The 19,169-nt window shown below is 47.6% G+C and overlaps 1 protein-coding gene across 8 annotated transcripts; it reads right to left on the bottom strand.

Moving 5' to 3' along the window:
* Nucleotides 1-2,371: 2,371 nt before the first annotated feature.
* On the bottom strand, nucleotides 2,372-13,682 carry LOC144153951 (uncharacterized). Of its 8 annotated transcripts, none has more exons than XM_077685738.1 (8): nucleotides 13,407-13,682; nucleotides 11,846-12,023; nucleotides 10,969-11,121; nucleotides 9,610-9,703; nucleotides 6,605-6,646; nucleotides 4,946-5,054; nucleotides 4,585-4,738; nucleotides 2,372-2,592 (listed from the first exon to the last, which is right to left on the bottom strand). In XM_077685738.1, the coding sequence occupies exons 3-8, from the start codon at nucleotides 11,066-11,068 to the stop codon at nucleotides 2,387-2,389; spliced, it is 705 nt and encodes a 234-aa protein (XP_077541864.1). In that variant the 5' UTR covers nucleotides 11,069-11,121; nucleotides 11,846-12,023; nucleotides 13,407-13,682; the 3' UTR covers nucleotides 2,372-2,386. The 8 variants fall into 8 exon arrangements, with proteins under 8 accessions (XP_077541864.1, XP_077541863.1, XP_077541870.1 ...); XM_077685737.1 differs by having other exon boundaries at nucleotides 11,863-12,023; XM_077685744.1 differs by having other exon boundaries at nucleotides 2,401-2,592; nucleotides 6,531-6,646; nucleotides 9,610-9,726.
* Between the last annotated feature and the right edge of the window lie 5,487 nt (nucleotides 13,683-19,169).

The raw sequence follows: 19,169 nt of genomic DNA, 5'->3' as shown, positions 1-19,169 counted from the left end.
GTACTGCCTTTGTCGTTTGTACACAGTCGATGCGGCTCGCTGGCTCTGTCTGCTCGAGCGACATCAAGTACTGTGTCGGTCTCTTGTATCTCGTTTCAAACAGTATTTTAGCAAATCCTAGTTGTCATAATGGCGCTTATTAAAGTTGGGAGAGAAAAAAAAAGAGCGAACAAGTTCGCACTCCTAGTGAGCATAATTCCAAAAATGATTCGCTAGGAGTGCGGTTAGGGACAGCCCTTTACCCCGTATGAACGTCCCACCGTTCATGAAGCGAAGTTCTTACTCGGGTACTTTGTCCTCTGGCTGGTGTGAAAGTGTTCATTCTTGGCAACGTGTCCTCTCAGGATATGGCCCCGGGCGGCGAAAAAGGTAAACGAACTTTTGTGAGTAACTTGCTTCGGTTCGGTGTAGCCACCGGCAAAGTAGCATGCGGACAGAAGTCTGACCATTCTTGTCGTCACTCGTAGAGTTGAGTGTAATACTCGGCGTACTGTTTAGTTTTCTCAGTGGCTCTTACTGCACCAATTTGTGTCAGATAAACCATGGCGTGCCATACCAGAGTGTTATCAGATGTAGCTGCTCAAAGATTAGCGATTCAGTATCAAGTGTTGTACATAAATGTGCAGTGAAGGGCTCGATTATGCGTGGTGGCAATGCTAAAAACTGTCGCAAAGCGCCTCAGTGACGCTACGCCCCAAGCAGATCGTGACATAGGAGCCTAGCAGCCCTGCCAGAGTGGTGCATTACCTGTGCGAAAGATGTGAGCCTGTGGGGAACCCCGACTGAGTTTTCCCCCCCAGAGGGACGTTTGCTTCAAACTCACCGGAAATAAACAGTGTGCGCGCGTTCCGGTGTTCGTAGTGATGGCGGCGTCAGTGCCTGTTGACGCTGCCAAGAGTCAAAGGACGTTTGGTTATGTCTCCCGCCTACTTGCTTGGCCAGCGGGCTCCTTCATCTCGAAAGCAAGTGTGCCCTGGCAGAGAATTTCCTTCGTGGTCAATAAAAATGCATAAAGTGATTCACGGTTGTTGTCCTCCCTTGCTCCACTCACCAAAGCGTTCGGCACTAATCAGAGGCATCGAAAGCACAGCGGCAAACAAATAATGTTCACATACGGCCATAATTTCGCTTCAAACCAGAGGAGTCATATTCGACGATAGAATATATACATGTACTGAATTAAGTAAAGAAACAGTAATGCGATAACAGACCAAGTAAAAGAAATGAAAGAGAAAGGAACAAAAGTGAAAAAAATTGCTGAAAAGGTACTGAATCAGGCTTACGGCTTATGCGCGGGGCCCAATCTCTGACAAGACGACGGAATCTGCCGGCCACTGTATACCGCCATCTAACCTCCACACGTCATTGGCGCAGAGAAACGCCCTCTCACGGACAGACTCCGCCAATAAATGGATCTAATAATGTTCCCTAATGCGCGTGGAACTAAACACATGAGTAATTTGCCTGGTCAAGCTAAGGCCGAAAGCTTCAGAACTAGCGCTACTAGCCATGGGTGTACTAATGAGGACGAAATACGTACGTCTCAACTCAGCCCGCATGCAGTCTTTGCCTCAACGGGCGCTTTCTAACCATTCCGACGGCGCCGAAAAGGGCAAGGAAGGCGCCAAGAGGCACGATTTGCGTCGCCGTTATCAGGAAAATCTTTTGCTGATAAGGGGGGTATTTTCAAGCATTCTTTAGCAAAACTTTTCACTCGAAGGTGTAACCATGGTGTAACATTAGGCTTCGCGAAAAGGTGTAAATTTTGACTCCCTTTAGGGTGTACGTGCTGACTCTCTTTTGCAGGGTATAACTACACCCTTTGAGGGAAAAAAGTTTCGCTGAAAAGACCCCTCTTATCAGCAAAAGATTTTCTTGATAACGGCGACGCAAATCGTGGCCTCTTAGCGCCTTTCTTGTGCCTTTTGGTGCCTTCAGAATGGTTAGACAACGCCCGTTCAGGCCAAAGATTTTCGGGACGCGTTCTTTAGTTAAACTTTTCACTGGAACTGTGGAAGTATAAGCCCCGCAGAAGGGTGTCAGTCCTCGCACCCGAGAGAGAGAAATATGTTTATTGGCGAGGTTGGCCTAGGAAAGTCAGAATTTGCTCCCTTGCGTGCAGCGTAATGTTAGACCTTTTGAGGGAAACGTTCACATGACATGTGTAAGTTTTCTCTTCGATGTGAGTTTTCATGTGATCTTATTTATTCGTATTCAGAGATCTTAGTGAGTGAGGGTTTGTTCTAAAACGTAGTTTCCCATCCAAATTCCCTTTCATAGTCATATTTTTAATTTTTTTTTTCTTTTCAATTCTGTACATGCACGCCACTGTGCTCAAGCTGGCGTAGCCAGCGAGCTCAGGAGCTTTGATAGAGGCAGCAAATATTTAGAAAACGCTTTTATTTTCGCAATTGAAGCAAGGAGTACGAGTGACATGGCGAGATGCTACGACGTCATGTTTTGGCGGCGTGAAGGATTGCAAGCTTGTACAAAACACAGGCAGGCTTGGACGCGCTTCGGGTTTGGAACTTCCAAGAGGCGTCCTGACTTGTCGAACAAGGCCAGCGCGCTGAAGCCAAGTGAATGCAACATCTGAAAAACAAAGAAGAACAAGAAGAAAAAGCCAAAGTTACACATATGCAGTAGTCAGGAACGGAAGCAGCTGCGGGCTGGCGACCCGGTTTATTACAGCTCCATAGCAGGGAAGGGAGCAGGCCGATAAGCATCCTTAGGCACCACAGATTACATGAAATTAGTTTTATAGACTTTCAGTCATGCTTCTACGAGGTCGCGGCTTCGATTCCCAGCCGCAGCGGTCGCTTTTCTGATGGAGGCGAAAAGCAAAAACACCCGTGTGTACGAGATTTCGGCGCACATTAAAAAAAATGGCAGCATCTCAACTCCGTGGATAATGGCGAGGGTGCGGAGTACGGGGACCGTGACATCCAAGTTGCACCTCGAGTGAAATCCGATTTGCGCCCCGACCGTCATTCGATTTTAGTCACTTTGCCTCCGCTTGCCGCGGTTTCATATTCGGGGAAGCTCGTTGTCTTCGTAGACGTTAGCAGCTGCGTGACGCGTCTTACGTTTGTTTCCGTCCATGGCGGGAAGAGGGTATGGGATTTTCAGAACCCGCTTACATACGCGGTGCACCGCGGCGCCATCTCGTGTTTCCGCGTAGCGCCATTTAGCGTAGTTCGATGCAGTCACTGTGCACGTATTACAACTTGATCACAACCTGACTGCACCGGTGCTTTTGCGCGTTTTCTCGAATGGACACCAGGCCATTCTTCCCTCGAGGGAAACGAGGAGGCACACGCCGCTGCCCGTGCTCTTACATTCCGGGCGTTTTCGTCGACGGAAGAGGCGGTCTCTCCCCGATACACTGAAATCTTGTATCATTATCGCCAACTGCGGCTTCAATACCCTCCTCCTCACCCATCCCTCAGCACACAGGCGGCTCGCATTTGGCGTCGACTGCAGACCAACACATTCTACACCACGATACTCCACTACATCTCTCCCTCCATTTACCCCTACAACTGCCCTTCTTGCTCCTTCCCAAACACTACCTACCACCTGGTGTGGGAATGCCCCTACGCGCCAAACCCCCTCTTTTCCCCATCCCCTGAGCAGTAGGAGAGCGAGTTGGCCAGCTCACGGTGCGAGGAGCTGGCCTCATCACTCGCGCCCAAGCAGCTGCGCTAGCTAGCGGCTATCTGGACTGAGCAAGCCACCCACTTTTATGCTCAATAAATGTTTTCCAATCCAATCCAATCCAATCGCGTTGCTAGATTATGTTAGTGACTGTTTTCGAGTGTTTTGGAGTGCTCTTGTACCCTTTTAGATAGTTTCCGCACAGATTTTCGCTTAATGGTGGTGTGCGCACGGATTGGCGCGGACGGAGATTGGGAGGTCCTAAGGTACTCCGCACCCTTACTGGCGAGGGAGTAAGCTGTTTGGCTCTCGGGTACTAACTCACGGTCGTAGCCCAATGGGTAAGACGACTGACACTACCTCTGTCTGGTCTACCAAACACAGGCTCGAATCCTGCCGGTGCCTGTGATTTTTTGCGATTTTAAATGTTATGCGCACGGACGCGGACGGACATTGTGAGGTCCTAAGGTGCTCCGCACCTAAAAAACGCGTCTCGTCGCCTGCGTTGCGTCGGCGCGTTAAGTGATACAATCAAGCTTTACAGCGCAGGGTATACAGAGCAACACTTCGCCTTCCAGCCAACCCCTCTACAATACGCTTACTTTTAACTGGCACCGTTAACACGATCCCCCAGCCCCTCGAAGACCACCGCCTTAGCCAACTTGCTTGTCTATCCACAACCTCCTAAGGTTCGTTCCTCCTGCATTAACTGAACTTCACTGCTCCACTTCGACAAGGCCACTGAATTCTCATATGGATGACTTTTGAAATGCACGCTGGCTTTCTCTCATGCTACCTTTTACGGCCCTTACGAAAGAATTTATTCGGTAAGTTGGTAAGTTGGTCATTCGGTAAGTTGGCTTTCCGAATACGGGGTTGGTGAGCCTCACTATGTTGGAACGGAAGCGCACCAAAGGAGCATCGTACCTATGCGCCTCCTTAACAACGTCGAGAAGGCAGAGAGGGGGCCAGCTGGCAGGCGCCTCTGCAGCATCCCAGGAGGCTGTTGATGCGGCGACCCAGCCTCGCATGCATGGCCTTCGCATATCGCAGTCCAAGTCTGACGCCCACGATGGAGAGCCTGTGTGTGCATGGTAACCACAGAGAGGTGTTTTACTTAAGCTTTGCCATTGCCGCAACAGTGCCGCAAATGGCTATGAACCAGCCCATCTGGTCCACATCGCGTGCATCTCACAGGGAGTGAACCAGCTGCTGGCAAGGGCGGCAGGGGGTACTCACACCAATGAGCCCTCTCCATTACCAAGCATGTACGGGCTACCAGCACTACCTTCTGGGCCGAGGCGATCCGACACGTCCGCACACGGGGCTCCCCAGGCGCAGAACCTTTGCCCGAAACAGGCAGCAGGCACGCCCAGCTCCAAGCCCTCCAGGTGGCCCTGCGACATGTATATATAGAGCGACTTCAGGTGAACCACGGTGTACCCGATTGCGACCAGCCCACGTCCCCGGGACCATCGCCATACCTCGACTCCAAAGGTAACCCAAGAGAAAATGTAACTGGTCCCAGGTGGTGTATGGCTAAATTCCCATTTGGGCCCAGCTGGTTCTTGCTGGTCCCAACTGGTACCACCTAGTTCCAGCTGGGAATTTAACCATAAAACAGTGGTACCAACTACTATTTTCTCTTGGGAAGGTCACAGTTCTGCAGCAAGAATGATATTTTTTCATTTACTTGTTCTTGTCCCAAATGCAATAGAAAATTTTTGCCATATAAGCATTCTATGCCCGTACAGCATCTTCCAGTGCAAGGCCAATGGAGCTCATTCTGTGCAGTCTGCATGGAATTTATGCACTTACGTTATAACACAATTTACGTTATTACGTTACTTTAGCCTCTCGTTGTCTTTTTAAGATAAGACCTGCATTACAAATATATGTGTAGCGCAGGTGCTTCCTAACAGGACAATTTCTGTAGTATGTCGTTTGTCGTATTTTTGCGTGTCGTACAGTCGTCTTGTCGTACAGTCGTCGCGTTGTGTCGTCATGCTGACATTTGTCGTGTGTAGTATTCCTGTAGCAATTTTGTTATTTTATCATGTGTTGTAGTCCTGTAGTGATCCTGTAGTATGTCATAGTCCTGTAGTAATCCTGTAGTGATCCTGTAGTATGTCGTAGCCTGTAGTAATCCTGTAGTATGTCGTAGTCAGGCTGTAGTAATCCTGTAGTATGTCACAGTTCTGATGCTCTACTGCGAGAATCATGCCTGTCTTGTCGAAGTCCTGATGCTGTGTTATGTATTCCTGGCGTCTTGCAGTCCTGACCTGTCGCACAATGCATTCATAACAATTCTGTTGCAGCAAATATCAGTATTTTTGAATCCAGCCATGCACTGTATTTGGGCTGTCCACTGTAAGTAAACAGTTAAGACAGCCCAAATATGCCACGGGCCCATGCACAGGCAAACTGAAGAGAACACAAAAATTTTATTTTAGTTTCCTTCATGCACACGCAGCTCCAGGCTGGAAAAAACAAGTCCAAGTACCATTATAATTGGCTTGCCGAAGGACAGAAGTGCACCGTCCCTAACTACAAGCATTATGGATGATCCGCAGCATTCCAACGCTGCAAAGTTGTCTGAAGCTGCAAAAACCTTATAGTAAATACACTATATTCCCAGGGAAAAACCACCAATAGCTATAGGCTGCCAGTAATTAATTATACAGCTGCAGAAAGCCACAGAAAGACACAAAAAAACTATCAATGCACACCTCATGAAGCACAAAAACGACATTGCAAATTACACCCACCATTAAAAATGCCGCAATTTCTCACAATGACTGTTTAGGATTAAAACGGTAGAGACACTGGCTCTGGCGTTCACACCAGCCAAATTGGCAAACAAGCCCATGTACCTCCTATCGGTGCAGATCAGCGAAATTCTGCGCGAGATATCTAGCCAGAAGCTTGTGGTGCTTGTGCATTTCACCTAGCTCGCAGACCTTCACTCGGAGGTAATGCCAGAAGGAACCTGCATCGATAGAACAAAAAAACAAAACAAACATTGATGCAAGACAATGACAGACAGCACAAAAAGACTGAAAATCATACTGCTAATTAAACTGCGCCATTTCATAAAACTAAACACGTCTCTGCATGCTGAGCAATAAGTGCTCTATTGCTGATAAAGTGCTTTTCACATTACTGTGCCTATTCAAAATCGTTCAATTTAAACGATACCTTGCAAGCCCCTTTTCACAGCATTCCTGGCTTTTCTGGAACAAGGAAAGCCATTAGGACTTAGCTCAGAAACTGTCCTTTCAAAATCAGTTTTGTTTTCATTTTGCAACAAAAACGTGATTTTTGACATGCATTTTCATCACATGGGTGCAGAAAGGGGAGTGGTCTTTGCGCGTCACTGCTATTAAAGAATAATGCATGCCAACCGTAGGTACTCTGCATCAGCGTTTGGTTTTTATTATCAGGGCATGAAGGGTGAATCAGAAGATAATTTTTAAATGCCAGGTTTGCAGTCACAAAGTAATAACCCCTGAAATCGGCTAAAAATATCAAGCAGTGCCCGTTTGCAAAGTTACTTCACGATTTTAGGCAGTCTTATTTCCTTTGCGCACATTGTTCTCAGTTGTGTTGTAGTTCTACTTACCACAGGACCATTCAAACAGTTAACAACAGTTTCGGTTTTGTTTCTGCATCGCGAAATTCATATTAAGTGTTACTCTGCAGTTACTCAACTTCAAGCCCACCTGCCATGGTGCCTTGAGCGTCCGCTACACATCCTAAAAAAAAAAGCATGCCACTCCTGATTTCCCCCCCCACCCTAAAACGCTTTCTGCAATAAGAACTTCAAATGCAAGTCAAAAGATAACACTCAGTCACCAGATATCAGTTCCGACGAGGAGAGCACTTCAAACCGGCTTTACACACCCCCAGCTGTCCGCCTGCCACTTTCGTTTCCATACAAGGGTATCTCCAGAGGTCTAGTGTTGCTCCTTAATTGAAATGTCTATTTGGATGGAGTCTCCAATACCTTTTGTACTGTTTCATTTCAAAAATGTTAGGTGCGCTGCAATGCAGGAGGCTCGTACTGCTGATCTTTATTATCGCACAAGAGCTACTTGGGCAAAGTTTCCGGGGCACGATTTTAGCGCATTGCCCCGCATTCCTGTAAGCAAGGCTACAATAGCGAGTCAGAAGATGATAATAAACCGCAAGTTTATGTTTTTAGAGATAACTGACAGTGAACGTCAACAAGCATCAACCACGGAGTTTCGTTTTAAAATCCATGCATACTTTTCCGTGTCGCGTGCTTGTCCCGAATACTGTGCTGGCTGTAAATGCAAAGTCAGTCACTGACAAAATGTTTTTACGTCACACGAAGACACATTGGTGCTTCTGATAATGTCAAATAGCCAGATTTCTTCCAGGGAACCACCCAAAATTGCCCATTTGAAATGCAGGTTGGGCTTCACCGCACGGCACGGGCACCACGCGTGGTAATTTTTTTTATCTCTGCAAACTTTTCCATGCAAGCCAACAATTTTTCTAGGACGTGTTTTTGGAATGTTCCCCACAAAATGTATATCCAAAATTTTTTCTACTGTCTGCGGTCTGTTGTACACAACTCCTTTTTTATCATTTTCTTTGACAACTTGACAAAAATTTTGATTTTGATATTTTTTTAAACTATGTGTGAAAACAATTTAAAAACTGGTGTTTTTGGAAAAGGCATTAAATATTTTGCATTTTGCGTTCCTGTAATTAGCTCTTACCAATGATTTTTGCAGAAAAGAAATGTTTTCTTGGACCCCTAAAAATCGGTCAATTTTCCAGCGCTAACGAGAGTTAAATTACTACAGCGTGACATCATACTTATAAAACTTTCCCCAAAGAGTATAAGCCAGCTCATAAATCTAAGTGAAGTTTAAGCAATGATAAAAGTTCAGCAAATTAAAAACACATTTAAAAAAATGCCGATACTCCCTAATGCAAAATTTGCGCGCAGCGCGAACTGCAGTCTTCTCGGTCGAGGCGCATAGTTGCTGTGTCAATTTAGACAATCAAACTATCAATGCAGACAATCAAAAATGTCTCTATTTCAGTAACTGACCATTTTGGATTAAAAGAACCCTGCAAAACTCTTTAAACAGTGCCAGTAAACCTGCACGATGTTTATATTACACTGCCAGAAATACCTGAGCCAAATATTACAAGTTCATGTGAAGCGGTGAGCACGGAAATCATTGTGAAAGACGCGAAAAAACCAACCGCGCTCTCTTCAATTTTGCTCATTATGCACTCCTGGCATGGCCGAAACGACATCATAGCGGCCATGGCTGTTGAATTGGCTGTCGCTGGTCAACTTTGCGACTCATTTCTCACATTTCTTGTGAGGATTTGCCGTCATCGGCGCTGTGTACCAACCTCTTCTATGCCTGAACCTGCACGCGCAGTTTGGTATTTCTTTTGTTGAGTGCGCTAGGAGTTTGAGTGAAAAAATCAATACTCTCCTTTCAACGAGACCACTAGGCAGCAATTGCTTATTGCTTCAAAAATGCCCTACCAGTGCAAGCAGGCAGCCATGCCGGCTTTTTTGTGGCACCAAACCAGAATTGACCCCCCCCCCCCCCACACACACACACACATTGCGGAGAATACTCCCCAGCCTATGATATGTCCAAGGACGCTGAAGAGAACGAACACCGCAAGCCGCCCCCCTCTCCAGGAGAGAGCACACAGCTTTCGTTGCGTTGTCCGCAGTCGAGTTGAGAGAGAACAACTATGCGCGATTTCTGATCGTGCATAGTTTCGGTGACAGTAAAGGGCTTTTCATAATTCTTGGAGGGGCCATTTCTAGGACAATGGACTTTACCCCAAACTACAATCCAAGTAGTCGATGGCAAGTGCTGCAGGGTCCCTTTAAAACAGTAGAGACACTGGCCTAGGTTTCCAGCAACCAAACTGGTAAACATGTACCTTCTTATTGGTGCAGATCCGCAGACCCTCGTGCTAGATATCTCGCTAGCAGCATGTGTCGCTTGTGCATGTCCCCTGGTTCGCAGCCCTTCATCTGCAGGTAGTGCCACAAGGGATCTGCATCGATAGAACAAAACAATACATGTAATGCAAGACAATGGCAAACAACGTAAAAAGACTGCAAATTAGAATGCCAAAACTGCGTCCTTAACCTCTGCCATTTCATGGAACTGAACACAATGGCTCCACATAGATGAGCTGCGAAGCCGGGCGCACTAGACCAAGTGCACGAAACAAACCATGTTTGTTCATAATTTGCAAGGCAGCATACTTACTAGTCGTTTTACTGAATTAAACTTGGACAGACTCGAGCTTTATTTTAGCGAACAAACATGGGGCTGTCTGTTTCCCTTACTGTGTGCGTAGCACACAACCCAATTTGCTCGACCAGTGAAGACACCAGACAGGTCGCATTTGGCTGTTCGGCGTCCATGTGTAAGACTCCACATGTAAGAGGGTGTGAAACCTATAGTTTTGCATGCACGACCTACCCTCCTTCCTCCGGTCCCCGCATGTGCACGCGTAAACCAGCAACCGCTTATGTGTGTGTGCTTAGCAAAAAAGACAAGAGTAAGCGGCACCCAGAAAATGGCTTCACTGGAATGAAACCGGGGCGTGTGGAGACACAGACTGCTTCGCAGTAAAAAGAATGCTCCCCATGCTGAAAAAGTGGTGCCTTTCACATTTATATTACTGCAGAGCATAACATTACACTCATAAAACTTCCCTCCAAAAGTATATGCCAGCTTGTAAAACTTTAAGCTAAAGGGGCCATGCAGACACAACACAAGCTTGGTTCATTCGAAAGATCGCCACGTTAAAATCATAGTGACACCACTTTTAATGTGCACTTCACCCAAATAAGCTATATAATTAGGAAAAAAGGGAATGGCCATGCCACCCACTAGCTCATTTCCTGCAACAGAACCTACATGTCCTATGTGCCCAGCTGTGCGATTGGCTGAGGCCGGCAAAAGCAAACACAAATTAGGTACGGCTTGCAAGCTTTCCAGATGAGCTATTTGCGTATAAATGTAATGCATATTCATTTTACAGTAGTACGAATGGTGCGCAATAAAAGTACAAAATACACATAAGCATAGAAATACCGATGAGCACTGCTGTTGGTACTGGGCACACTATGCTTGTTGTAGCTGCACAGCAGTCCGCCGCTTTGGAGTTGTCTTACGTGACCCTGTTTGTCGAGCATACCCCATGTTTCACAAAAGGATTACTTTCTACAGTAGCAAAAACAAGCCAAGTTCTGGGACTAACAGAAAGAAAGCGTTAAGCACCTACTTTCTTCACAGCCAGCACCGTAGACGGCTCGCGCTGGTGGTGCCGCCAGGCTTGTGCTGGCGCAGCTGGTGTCGGGTGCTGGGGGTTCTGCAGGGCTCATGCTGGCAGGGAGCTGCAGGCCATGTCCACTCTTTTCACTCCCTGGAGAGGTGCCTGAGTCACATGAAAAAGTGTTGCACTCTTAAAACAATACGCAGTACAGGCAATCAGTTTTAATAAATTGCTCCGCTTTTAAAGGAATTTAAAGGTTGGTCAATACCATTCTCAGCACACACAAAATCGCAAACAAGTCATTCTACATAGGTGCAGATTGTCCTTTTATGAGACTAACAAGTCACTTTTAGGGTTGGGGCTGTATCAAAAATATAGAGCAATAAGTTGTGTTGCCCACTCATAGTTACATTGTTAGCAAGTCTGCTACAAAACATAAAGCAGCATTGCCGTGTTCCTGCACTTTCACTAGAATTGCAGTTTTATTAATTTTTTTACTAGGCCTTCTCTTCCAAACAATCTCATTGTCAAAATCCTTTACAGCGAGTAAAGCACTTTCAACGGGCAGTAATTTATGCAGTGCCTGCAAAAAGGCAATGACTAGCAACTAGATAAACCAATAGCTCAAAATCTTCATATATAAGCCACGTGACAAGGTCATGCTGCAGGGCAGTTTTGTTTTCACCCGCCCAAAGAAAGGAACCTGTTCAATCAGGGTGTAGGCTCCGTAGATGGTTAAGCCGCATGTTTGAGGAAGTGAAACCTTCCTTGCAACAGTTGACATTACAGCCAACTAAGCATGATAGCAACTGCAGTATCTGGTACGTTGCTTAGCTCATAATAGTGATAAGAAGCCATGCACACAGATGGAGCATTGTTTACGCACTGGTGAAAAGAACTTGCCGGCCGCTCCATGGTGAGTGATCGCAGCCCCCGCATCTCGGCCTCCAATTTCACGACCCTCTTCCTTAAAACTGCTACAGGGTCTTGGTCCCTTGCGGCAGCTCGAAGAATGATGTCGACCTTCGCTGATCTTTTCTCTGCCTTCGCAGTTTTTTGTCTGCCTGCAATGAGAGGTCAAGAGATAACATGCCATACTTGTTCCGAGCCTTTTCAACCAAAACGACACCTATTTAGAGCAACAAGCACACTTCAGTGTCATTTTACACGTGTTTAATGATAGCTATGAGGTCAACTTTCACGCAAATATTGACTTCCCCTAATATACATACCTGAAAGTGGTGGCTATTCTAGCGCCTTGGCATTAATGTGCGTCATGTTCGATAAGAGCATTTACAAATAACATTACTGCAGTGGCTGCTGGCAAGACGGCCTTCACAGAAAAGCCACGATTTCGAAGCTCGTACAGTCGGCAAAAGGCTTGTCTATAACGCGCGAGCGGCGTGCTCTTAGTGGTAACGCCTGGTTTCACACCGGTAGAATGTGAGCATGCGCGACCCGCATCAGCGCGATGGCTCTTTCCCTTGTCGCTGTGCCCGTCGCCTTGACTTCCGTACCTTCTTTCGTCATAAGAAGCGCTGCCTGCACTGCTGGGCCGGGAAACAATAGCAGCAATGAGCGATTGGTAGTAGAGCGTTGGCTGCGTTTAACTACGTGCAACGCTTTTTTTGCGGCGCCCTACACAATTTAGACAGGAGTGTTTTCCTGTGTGCGAGACAACGAACGACAATAGCAGAAAACGCATCGCTGCCGGTGTTTTATAGTGACTAGATATCGGTCCGTGATCGCTTGCACAGTGCATTAAGTATTGTGGCGTGAGCCCGTCAGCAGTGACATGCAAAGCCGAGCCCAGAAACCGGACAGTGGCGTTCACGGGACTCATGCAGCTATTGGCGGAACGATAACGCAATGAACAGATGTGCGCCAAGGCTAATGCAGACGAAAAACTGGCACAACGCGCGTGAAGCCGGGTAATCTTCGGTTTTGTTTCCCGGCCCAGCAGCGCAGGCATGCAGCGCTATTACAGTCAAAGAAGGCGTGGAGGCCAAGGCGACGGGTACAGCGAGGAGGGACACAGCCATCGCGCTGATACGGGCCTCGCATGCACACATTCTACCTATCTCAAACCAGGCGTTATCACTACGTGTCTCCCGCGCACTCTTTTGCCGAGTGACTGTACGTGAGAATGTGGCTTGGCGACTACTCGACGCCGACACGAACAATGCAGATGAATTCCTAACCCGACCAACTTGTAGCCAGCACAGCCCTGAATAGAGCGTGTTACGTGGAATAATGTGCAAGGTGGTAATATGAGCCATTTTCTTCGGCGTCGGCGCCATATACGGCGAAGCGGATCTCCGCGCCTTCCGACGGCTCCGCCGGCACGCCGACATTAATTCCGTACTTTCTGCGGTTAGTGGCAGATGTAAAACTGCTAAAGAGCGCTCAGACACTGTTATGCACAATTTAAGGGTAAGAACACTTACCGGTCATGTGAACGATGGTGCCCTCGAATAATCTCCCCGCGTCTAGCTGTCATGAGCCAAAACACTTCACACGCCACGCTCGTAGTCGTCGACGTCCACAAGAAAAAAATTACGCTCGTCCGTAGGCCCAACGACTTCTCTTCTACCTTCCAAAACATACTGAACGAAAACGTTACATGGTTACGCTTTGTTAATCGGTCACACTACGTGTATACGACAACGATCGACCAGCGCAAGAAAAGAAACGTGCGTAGTGTTTGTTGCAACAGTGAGGGCTCAACCTGGCTTAACTATGGCTGGCTACGGCTTCAAACTAGAGCGACGCTAGTGACGCCGCGCGGAATTTGTTCGAAGCCGAGAGATGGTGATCGGCGGACCGGTCGCTCCGGCGAAGGCGGACGGCGGCATCCGCGCGGGCTCGCAGAAGCGACAGGAAAAATGTAATTGCATATATAGTACTCGACAATGCCGTATAAATAATAGGAAAATATAGACTGAACGAGCGTTCATATTCTCTCAACTTTATTAAAGCTATATAAGCTGCATGTAAACGAAAGTTTTGAGACTCATCGGTGTCTGCTGCGGAGAAAAATGGAAGTCCTTCGGACCCACGCGTGCGTACGTGGGGCCTTAATTATTCTTTACTGAATTACGCCTGCCACATTTAATAGTTATTTGCGGTGAGGACGCTGATTTTGTAGGCTTTTTTGTACCTTGTGATCGTCTTTTTCGGGTACTATTGACATTCACTGCTGCATAATATGTCAACCGATCTTCGCTTATCTGTTATTAAATTGGCTCAATTCCACTGCTTCCGAACATAAGCAGCAGAGGCTGTCCAATCCGCTTGCTTTTATTTCAATAAAGAAACAACTTAAAACTTTTTGCACGCGAAGGCGAGAAGCAAATGTGGGGATGTGTTTATTGAATAATCATGGAATATCGAAATAAGGGTGTCTAAGCGAGATGTTTTAGAAACGACAATACTGTAACTGGGTCTGGTAGTTCAAATGCGAGCTCTTGAATGCATTTGGTAGCCCCCGTTTCTGTTTTGGTAATAAGGATCGACGCACTTAAAAATCTTACCGGCAGTCAAATCAACATAACGTAATTTCAGCCGTAAATTAGTTTTTAACGTAAATTAGTTATCACAAGACAGTAGCACACCTGTAAAGTACTGCCTGTAGTTTAACAGTGTACGCTTCAATATCACACGCCAGTGTATGCTACATGCACGCGTAAATATGTGGGCTTACAATATATTTTTTTCATATAATGCTAACACGTTCGTTTGTACACCACTTGATACGACGTAATGGGAGCCTCTTTTTCGCCGTTTGACTACTCAATGTCGTAACTAGGTTTTACTTCAGCGAAGCAAAACACCGCAATACGCACATATCGCCCGCGCATGGTGCGCAGGGGCTTCTGCTTAGTGTGTATGAACTATGAACGGAAACGAACACGCCTTGTAAAACGTACACTGATGGACGTACACTGCAATAATGTCCCAAAACTTAGCGTTGCACATTCTGTTGCAGGTTGTTTGCCCAATAAGACAGGGTTGTTCTCAAACCACTTCCGTGCGGCCTGGGCCATGCACAGCGGATTGCCTCGCACACAGCGCTTTCTACACCGCAACAGACACCCTGAAACGAATCGAATGTTGTCTCGCGATCAGCAAAGTATGCATGCATTCATTTTTCAAGCAAGTAATAATTTCTAGCCGGAATACAGGCTTTGAGGCCGCTACTGATGCTGGCGCGCATGCTGCTACGGGGGCCCCCTTTTCTTTCCTCCATGGGGGGCCCGATCACCGTCTCGTCCGCCATTGCCGTTTTCCGCAGCGCCACCTGTAGGGGCTGGAAAGAGCGGAGGGGCGCCTGATGAGTGCAGTACAGCTGGTACAGCGTTGTGAGAACACAGTGGTAGGGCCACGCGCGAGTCACAGCCGTTGCCAGCGTTGCATTTCTTTCGCTTTGAACTTTTGCAGGGCTTGGCATCCCTTTTGCAGTGAGTCGCGAAAGCCTGTGTCGCTATCTGGTTCCCCCATCGTGCTCACGGTCCATTCAGCTTTTGCCATAAAGTGCCGCCAGGCAGGCTTGGGGCTCCTAGCGCACTCCACTGCGTCTACTCTGGCCCTCCACAGAGAGTGGAGCCCGGTGACAAGCACGCAGTCTCGAAGCGCCCGGTTCGGATCCTTGTAGGTGCGCTCAGGCGCTGGAGGCCTGACCACGACAGGTCCCATCGCTCAGTGAACGCAGTCTGTAGCTCGTCCCAGAAGACGGCCGCGCTGTTGCACTCAATAAGGACGTGTTCGGCCGTTTCCCGCTTTCCGCAGAGAAGGCATCCCGCGCCGCCATGGAGAAACTTCGCAGTTGAAGAAAAATTAATCCTGGACCAGGACGAATTTTTCTTCAGAAACTGCTTCCTCAGAAACTGCGAAGTTTCTGAGGAAGCTGTATAGCTTTCCTTTGTAGCCATACGGCTGCATTTAGGTGGATGTCAAATTTTCCTTCGTAGAAACTTCCTCCACCTTGGGGAGTTCCTTTAAATCTGGTCGATTAACACCTGTCCTTCACTTCGAGTTGTTGATCAATTCGCTCTCGCGCTACTAACGACTGGCCTCTTGGTTAGCTGAATTGGTAGAGCGACTGCTCCAGTTAAGCGGTGGTCCCGGATCCTGGACCAGGACGAATTTTTCTTCAACTGCGCAGTTTCTGAGGAAGCTGCATAGCTGTCCTTAGTAGCCATACGGTTGCATTTAGGTGGATGTCAAATTTTCGTTCGTGATTTCTTTTGCTGTAATGAAGATCCTGCTCTCTGTTGTTTTTGTTGTCTACTATACCTGACGTTTTCATATATGCTTTGCTTCCTTTGCGTTGTTTACGAAGTGATTGTACCGCTTTTTGTATTAGATTACGCTACCTTTGTGAGTGTGTGTACACAACAGGCTAATTTCTCTTCTCTTTTATATTGCGTACTCATTTTTTGGGCTCTCAGAACCTCTGTTGCTTCCACACAAATCATTCGATGTATTCATAATCGAGGGTCCCCTTACATCTTTAGGTCCCTTGTCTATGCACTGATATGTTTGTATTCCTTTTTCGTAAGACACTTTCACTTAAAAAATAAAAGTATATCTTTGTTCGATTTTTGCGAGAGCAAATTAAAAAAAAAACGCGTTAAACAACGTTTTAACCACAAATTACCCAACAGGGCTGGCACCCAAGCCTCGCACTCATGGTTCGGGCGTTATGTCCCATTAGTCCCAACAGATGGCGCAGCAGTGTGAACGCGGCAAAATTCATTTAGCTCCGCAAATCTCCAATGGGTGGACCGATCGAGACAGGAGGGAAACAGCGTGAAAGGTGGGCGAATGAGACAGGAGAGGCAGTCACGTGGACGGGGTGGTAGAAAACTGTTGTCTTTCGATGACATTTGCAACGACGCGCGCAGATGTGCGAGCATTTTTTTGATACGAAAGCTTTCTTAGTCGTACTGGTGGTATGCTGCCAAAAATCTAAGGCATTCCCCGATAGACCGATCGGTTGACCCAAAGCTCTGATGAGATCTCTGGACACACGACGCGGGCATGAAACCGGGAATCCATTGTGTCAAAACGGTTGCATAAAAAAAATGGCCGCGTGTCTGCTCCTTTCGTCGCAAATGTCCACGCAAGACAATAGTCTACTGGCACACCTGGCAAGTAAATGCATCCCTTCTCTTTCCCGCTCACCTCTGATGCTGTTCCACTGCTCCAATTCGGGTGCCTGGATGCCAGCGCTGCCGTACGGCGCAGACGCGCATGAATCGAGGCACCCGACTACAACGCTTGTAGAACCACGATGCTCTACTCAACGAGGGACGAGGGTTCCAAGCTGAACGCAGAAAGTCTAGTGGAACCTTTCGTTGCTGTTGCCGTTTGATTTTTCGAATTCCACCCGGCAGCGCGGGCAACAGTAGGCGACGGTTTTCTTGAGTTGTAGCATTTTATTTGCTATCGCAAAAAGCAAACACTCATAATTTTAATAAAGGAACACTGCAAGTATTACTCATGTATTGATTTTCTGCCTTATATTCGCGTAATGTTTCGTTCTTGTTCAACAATGTTGACAAGTATGAACATTAAAACCGGATTTGGGCGTTCAGATTTGGCTGTGAGTACATAAGACCATTGCGCAGCATATGCTCAGTTTGGCCGGCTGGCTGAATCGAGTGACAATCAAACAGACATACAGACAAAGATACGAAAATTTTCCCGTTCAAGTAGCCCGAGAAAGACTATCGTCACTATCGTGTTTACAATCGTGAAAAAGGAGTGGTGCCGCCATCTACCGGACGAAAAACGAAACGGGCTGGTCCCCCTACGAAGTCAGAGAGGCGAGGGCAAAACTACACTATGCTGGCAGGAACAAATTCATGGCGACCAAAAACTACTGCAAACGCATATACATACACCTTCGATACAGAAATCTGAAAACTGAATGGATAAAAAGACTCACCAGCCTCGAAATGAAATACAGCCAAAATTCGACAAAACATGAAGCTAAAAGTGGCAACAAATCGTCAACAAAGCGCTAGCAAGCGCGAGCAAATTAACCTGGCGCGTAGCGGTCTCCAGAAAGTAAAGCCTCGCCGAATACCTCCAACATAGGGAAGAACCAGCGCCGATGCCATATTACCGTGGCGACAGAGACAGTGCCCTGCTGTTCCAGGCACGCACGGGATCCCTGCTCACGCAGCAAAGGCGACACGAGCTATTCGGCGCGGACCCAACGTGTCGGCTGTGCGGAGCGCAGAGCGAGACGATACAGCATGTGATCCAGGAATGTACAAAACTAAACGACGAACATCAGGAAGCGACGACATTAGCCGATAGCCTGGCATTCACGGGCGCCTCTGAAAAAACAAAAGAGCAGCAAGCATCGCACACCAAACGACGACTGCGTCGTTGGGAGCAGTACTGCCGAAGTTTAGGAAGGGTCCACTCGGCGTATTTCCTGCATAGATCAAGTGGGGAACTGAGTGGACCGACCCGCCGGGCCTACCGATGGCCTCACTTCTCTGCCACAACCGGGCCGGCCGTGGTGGGACCGGCATTTCCACGCGTGTGTGCGAGCGTGCCAGCGCGCGCGCGCTCGGTGTGTACGTGCGTAGTGTGTGTACTGTGTACCCTGACACGCGTGGTGCCTCCTGACGGTGCAAAAGAAAACTACTGTGCCAGGAGAAGCTCTGGTGGCGCTGGCGCAAATACCGTAATTACACGATTCTAGCGCGCCGCCGATTCTAACGCGCACCCTATTTTCCAGGCAAAAAAACCGAAAAAACTGGAAACTCCGTTTGTAACGCGCAAGGAATTTTGTGAGCAAGAAAAATGAATGCGAGAGAAACGGGCGATTTATTCCCCGAAGTAATCTCACTCATCTCACTCCTCATCGCTCTCCGAGAGCTCCTTGTCGCCTTCCGCTGACCGCAACATCTCGTCATTGGTGCCGTCAAGCGCGTTCGCAATGCCACACTTCTGAACGAACGTTCAACCATGTTCGATGGGATCGTGCCCATGCCTCGCATGCCCGTCCCGAGAGCTTCCCCAAGGCATACGCTTCAGCCAACCACTCGTTGTGAACGCGTGGGAGCCGCTCGTAAGCCGCGGAAGCCGCGCACCTTCGTTGCCGCTGCTGCCATTGCTGTTATCAAGCACTCAAGTGGAATAATTTGACGATTTGTGTGAACGCCGAAAGAAAAGCCTAGGCGCCTGAT

Source organism: Haemaphysalis longicornis, unplaced genomic scaffold (genome assembly GCF_048455015.1).
Source record: "Haemaphysalis longicornis isolate Haplotype H1 unplaced genomic scaffold, Haemaphysalis longicornis Haplotype H1 scaffold_9, whole genome shotgun sequence".
Classification (NCBI taxonomy): Eukaryota; Metazoa; Arthropoda; class Arachnida; order Ixodida; family Ixodidae; genus Haemaphysalis; species Haemaphysalis longicornis.
The sequence above is the reverse complement of the archived record's forward strand: the minus strand, read 5'-3'. Positions and strand labels throughout refer to the sequence as shown.

Excerpts from the sequence above, each read along its gene's own strand:
- LOC144153951 (XM_077685737.1), bottom strand. The coding sequence starts at position 13,564 with ATGTTTTGGAAGGTAGAAGAGAAGTCGTTGGGCCTACGGACGAGCGTA. Across the intron at positions 9,704-10,968 it reads CGGTGCTGGCTGTGAAGAAA|ATGAAGGGCTGCGAACCAGG; the intron begins GTAGGTGCTTAA and ends CACTACCTGCAG. Across the intron at positions 4,739-4,945 it reads GGATCGCCTCGGCCCAGAAG|GCTCTCCATCGTGGGCGTCA; the intron begins GTAGTGCTGGTA and ends ATGCACACACAG.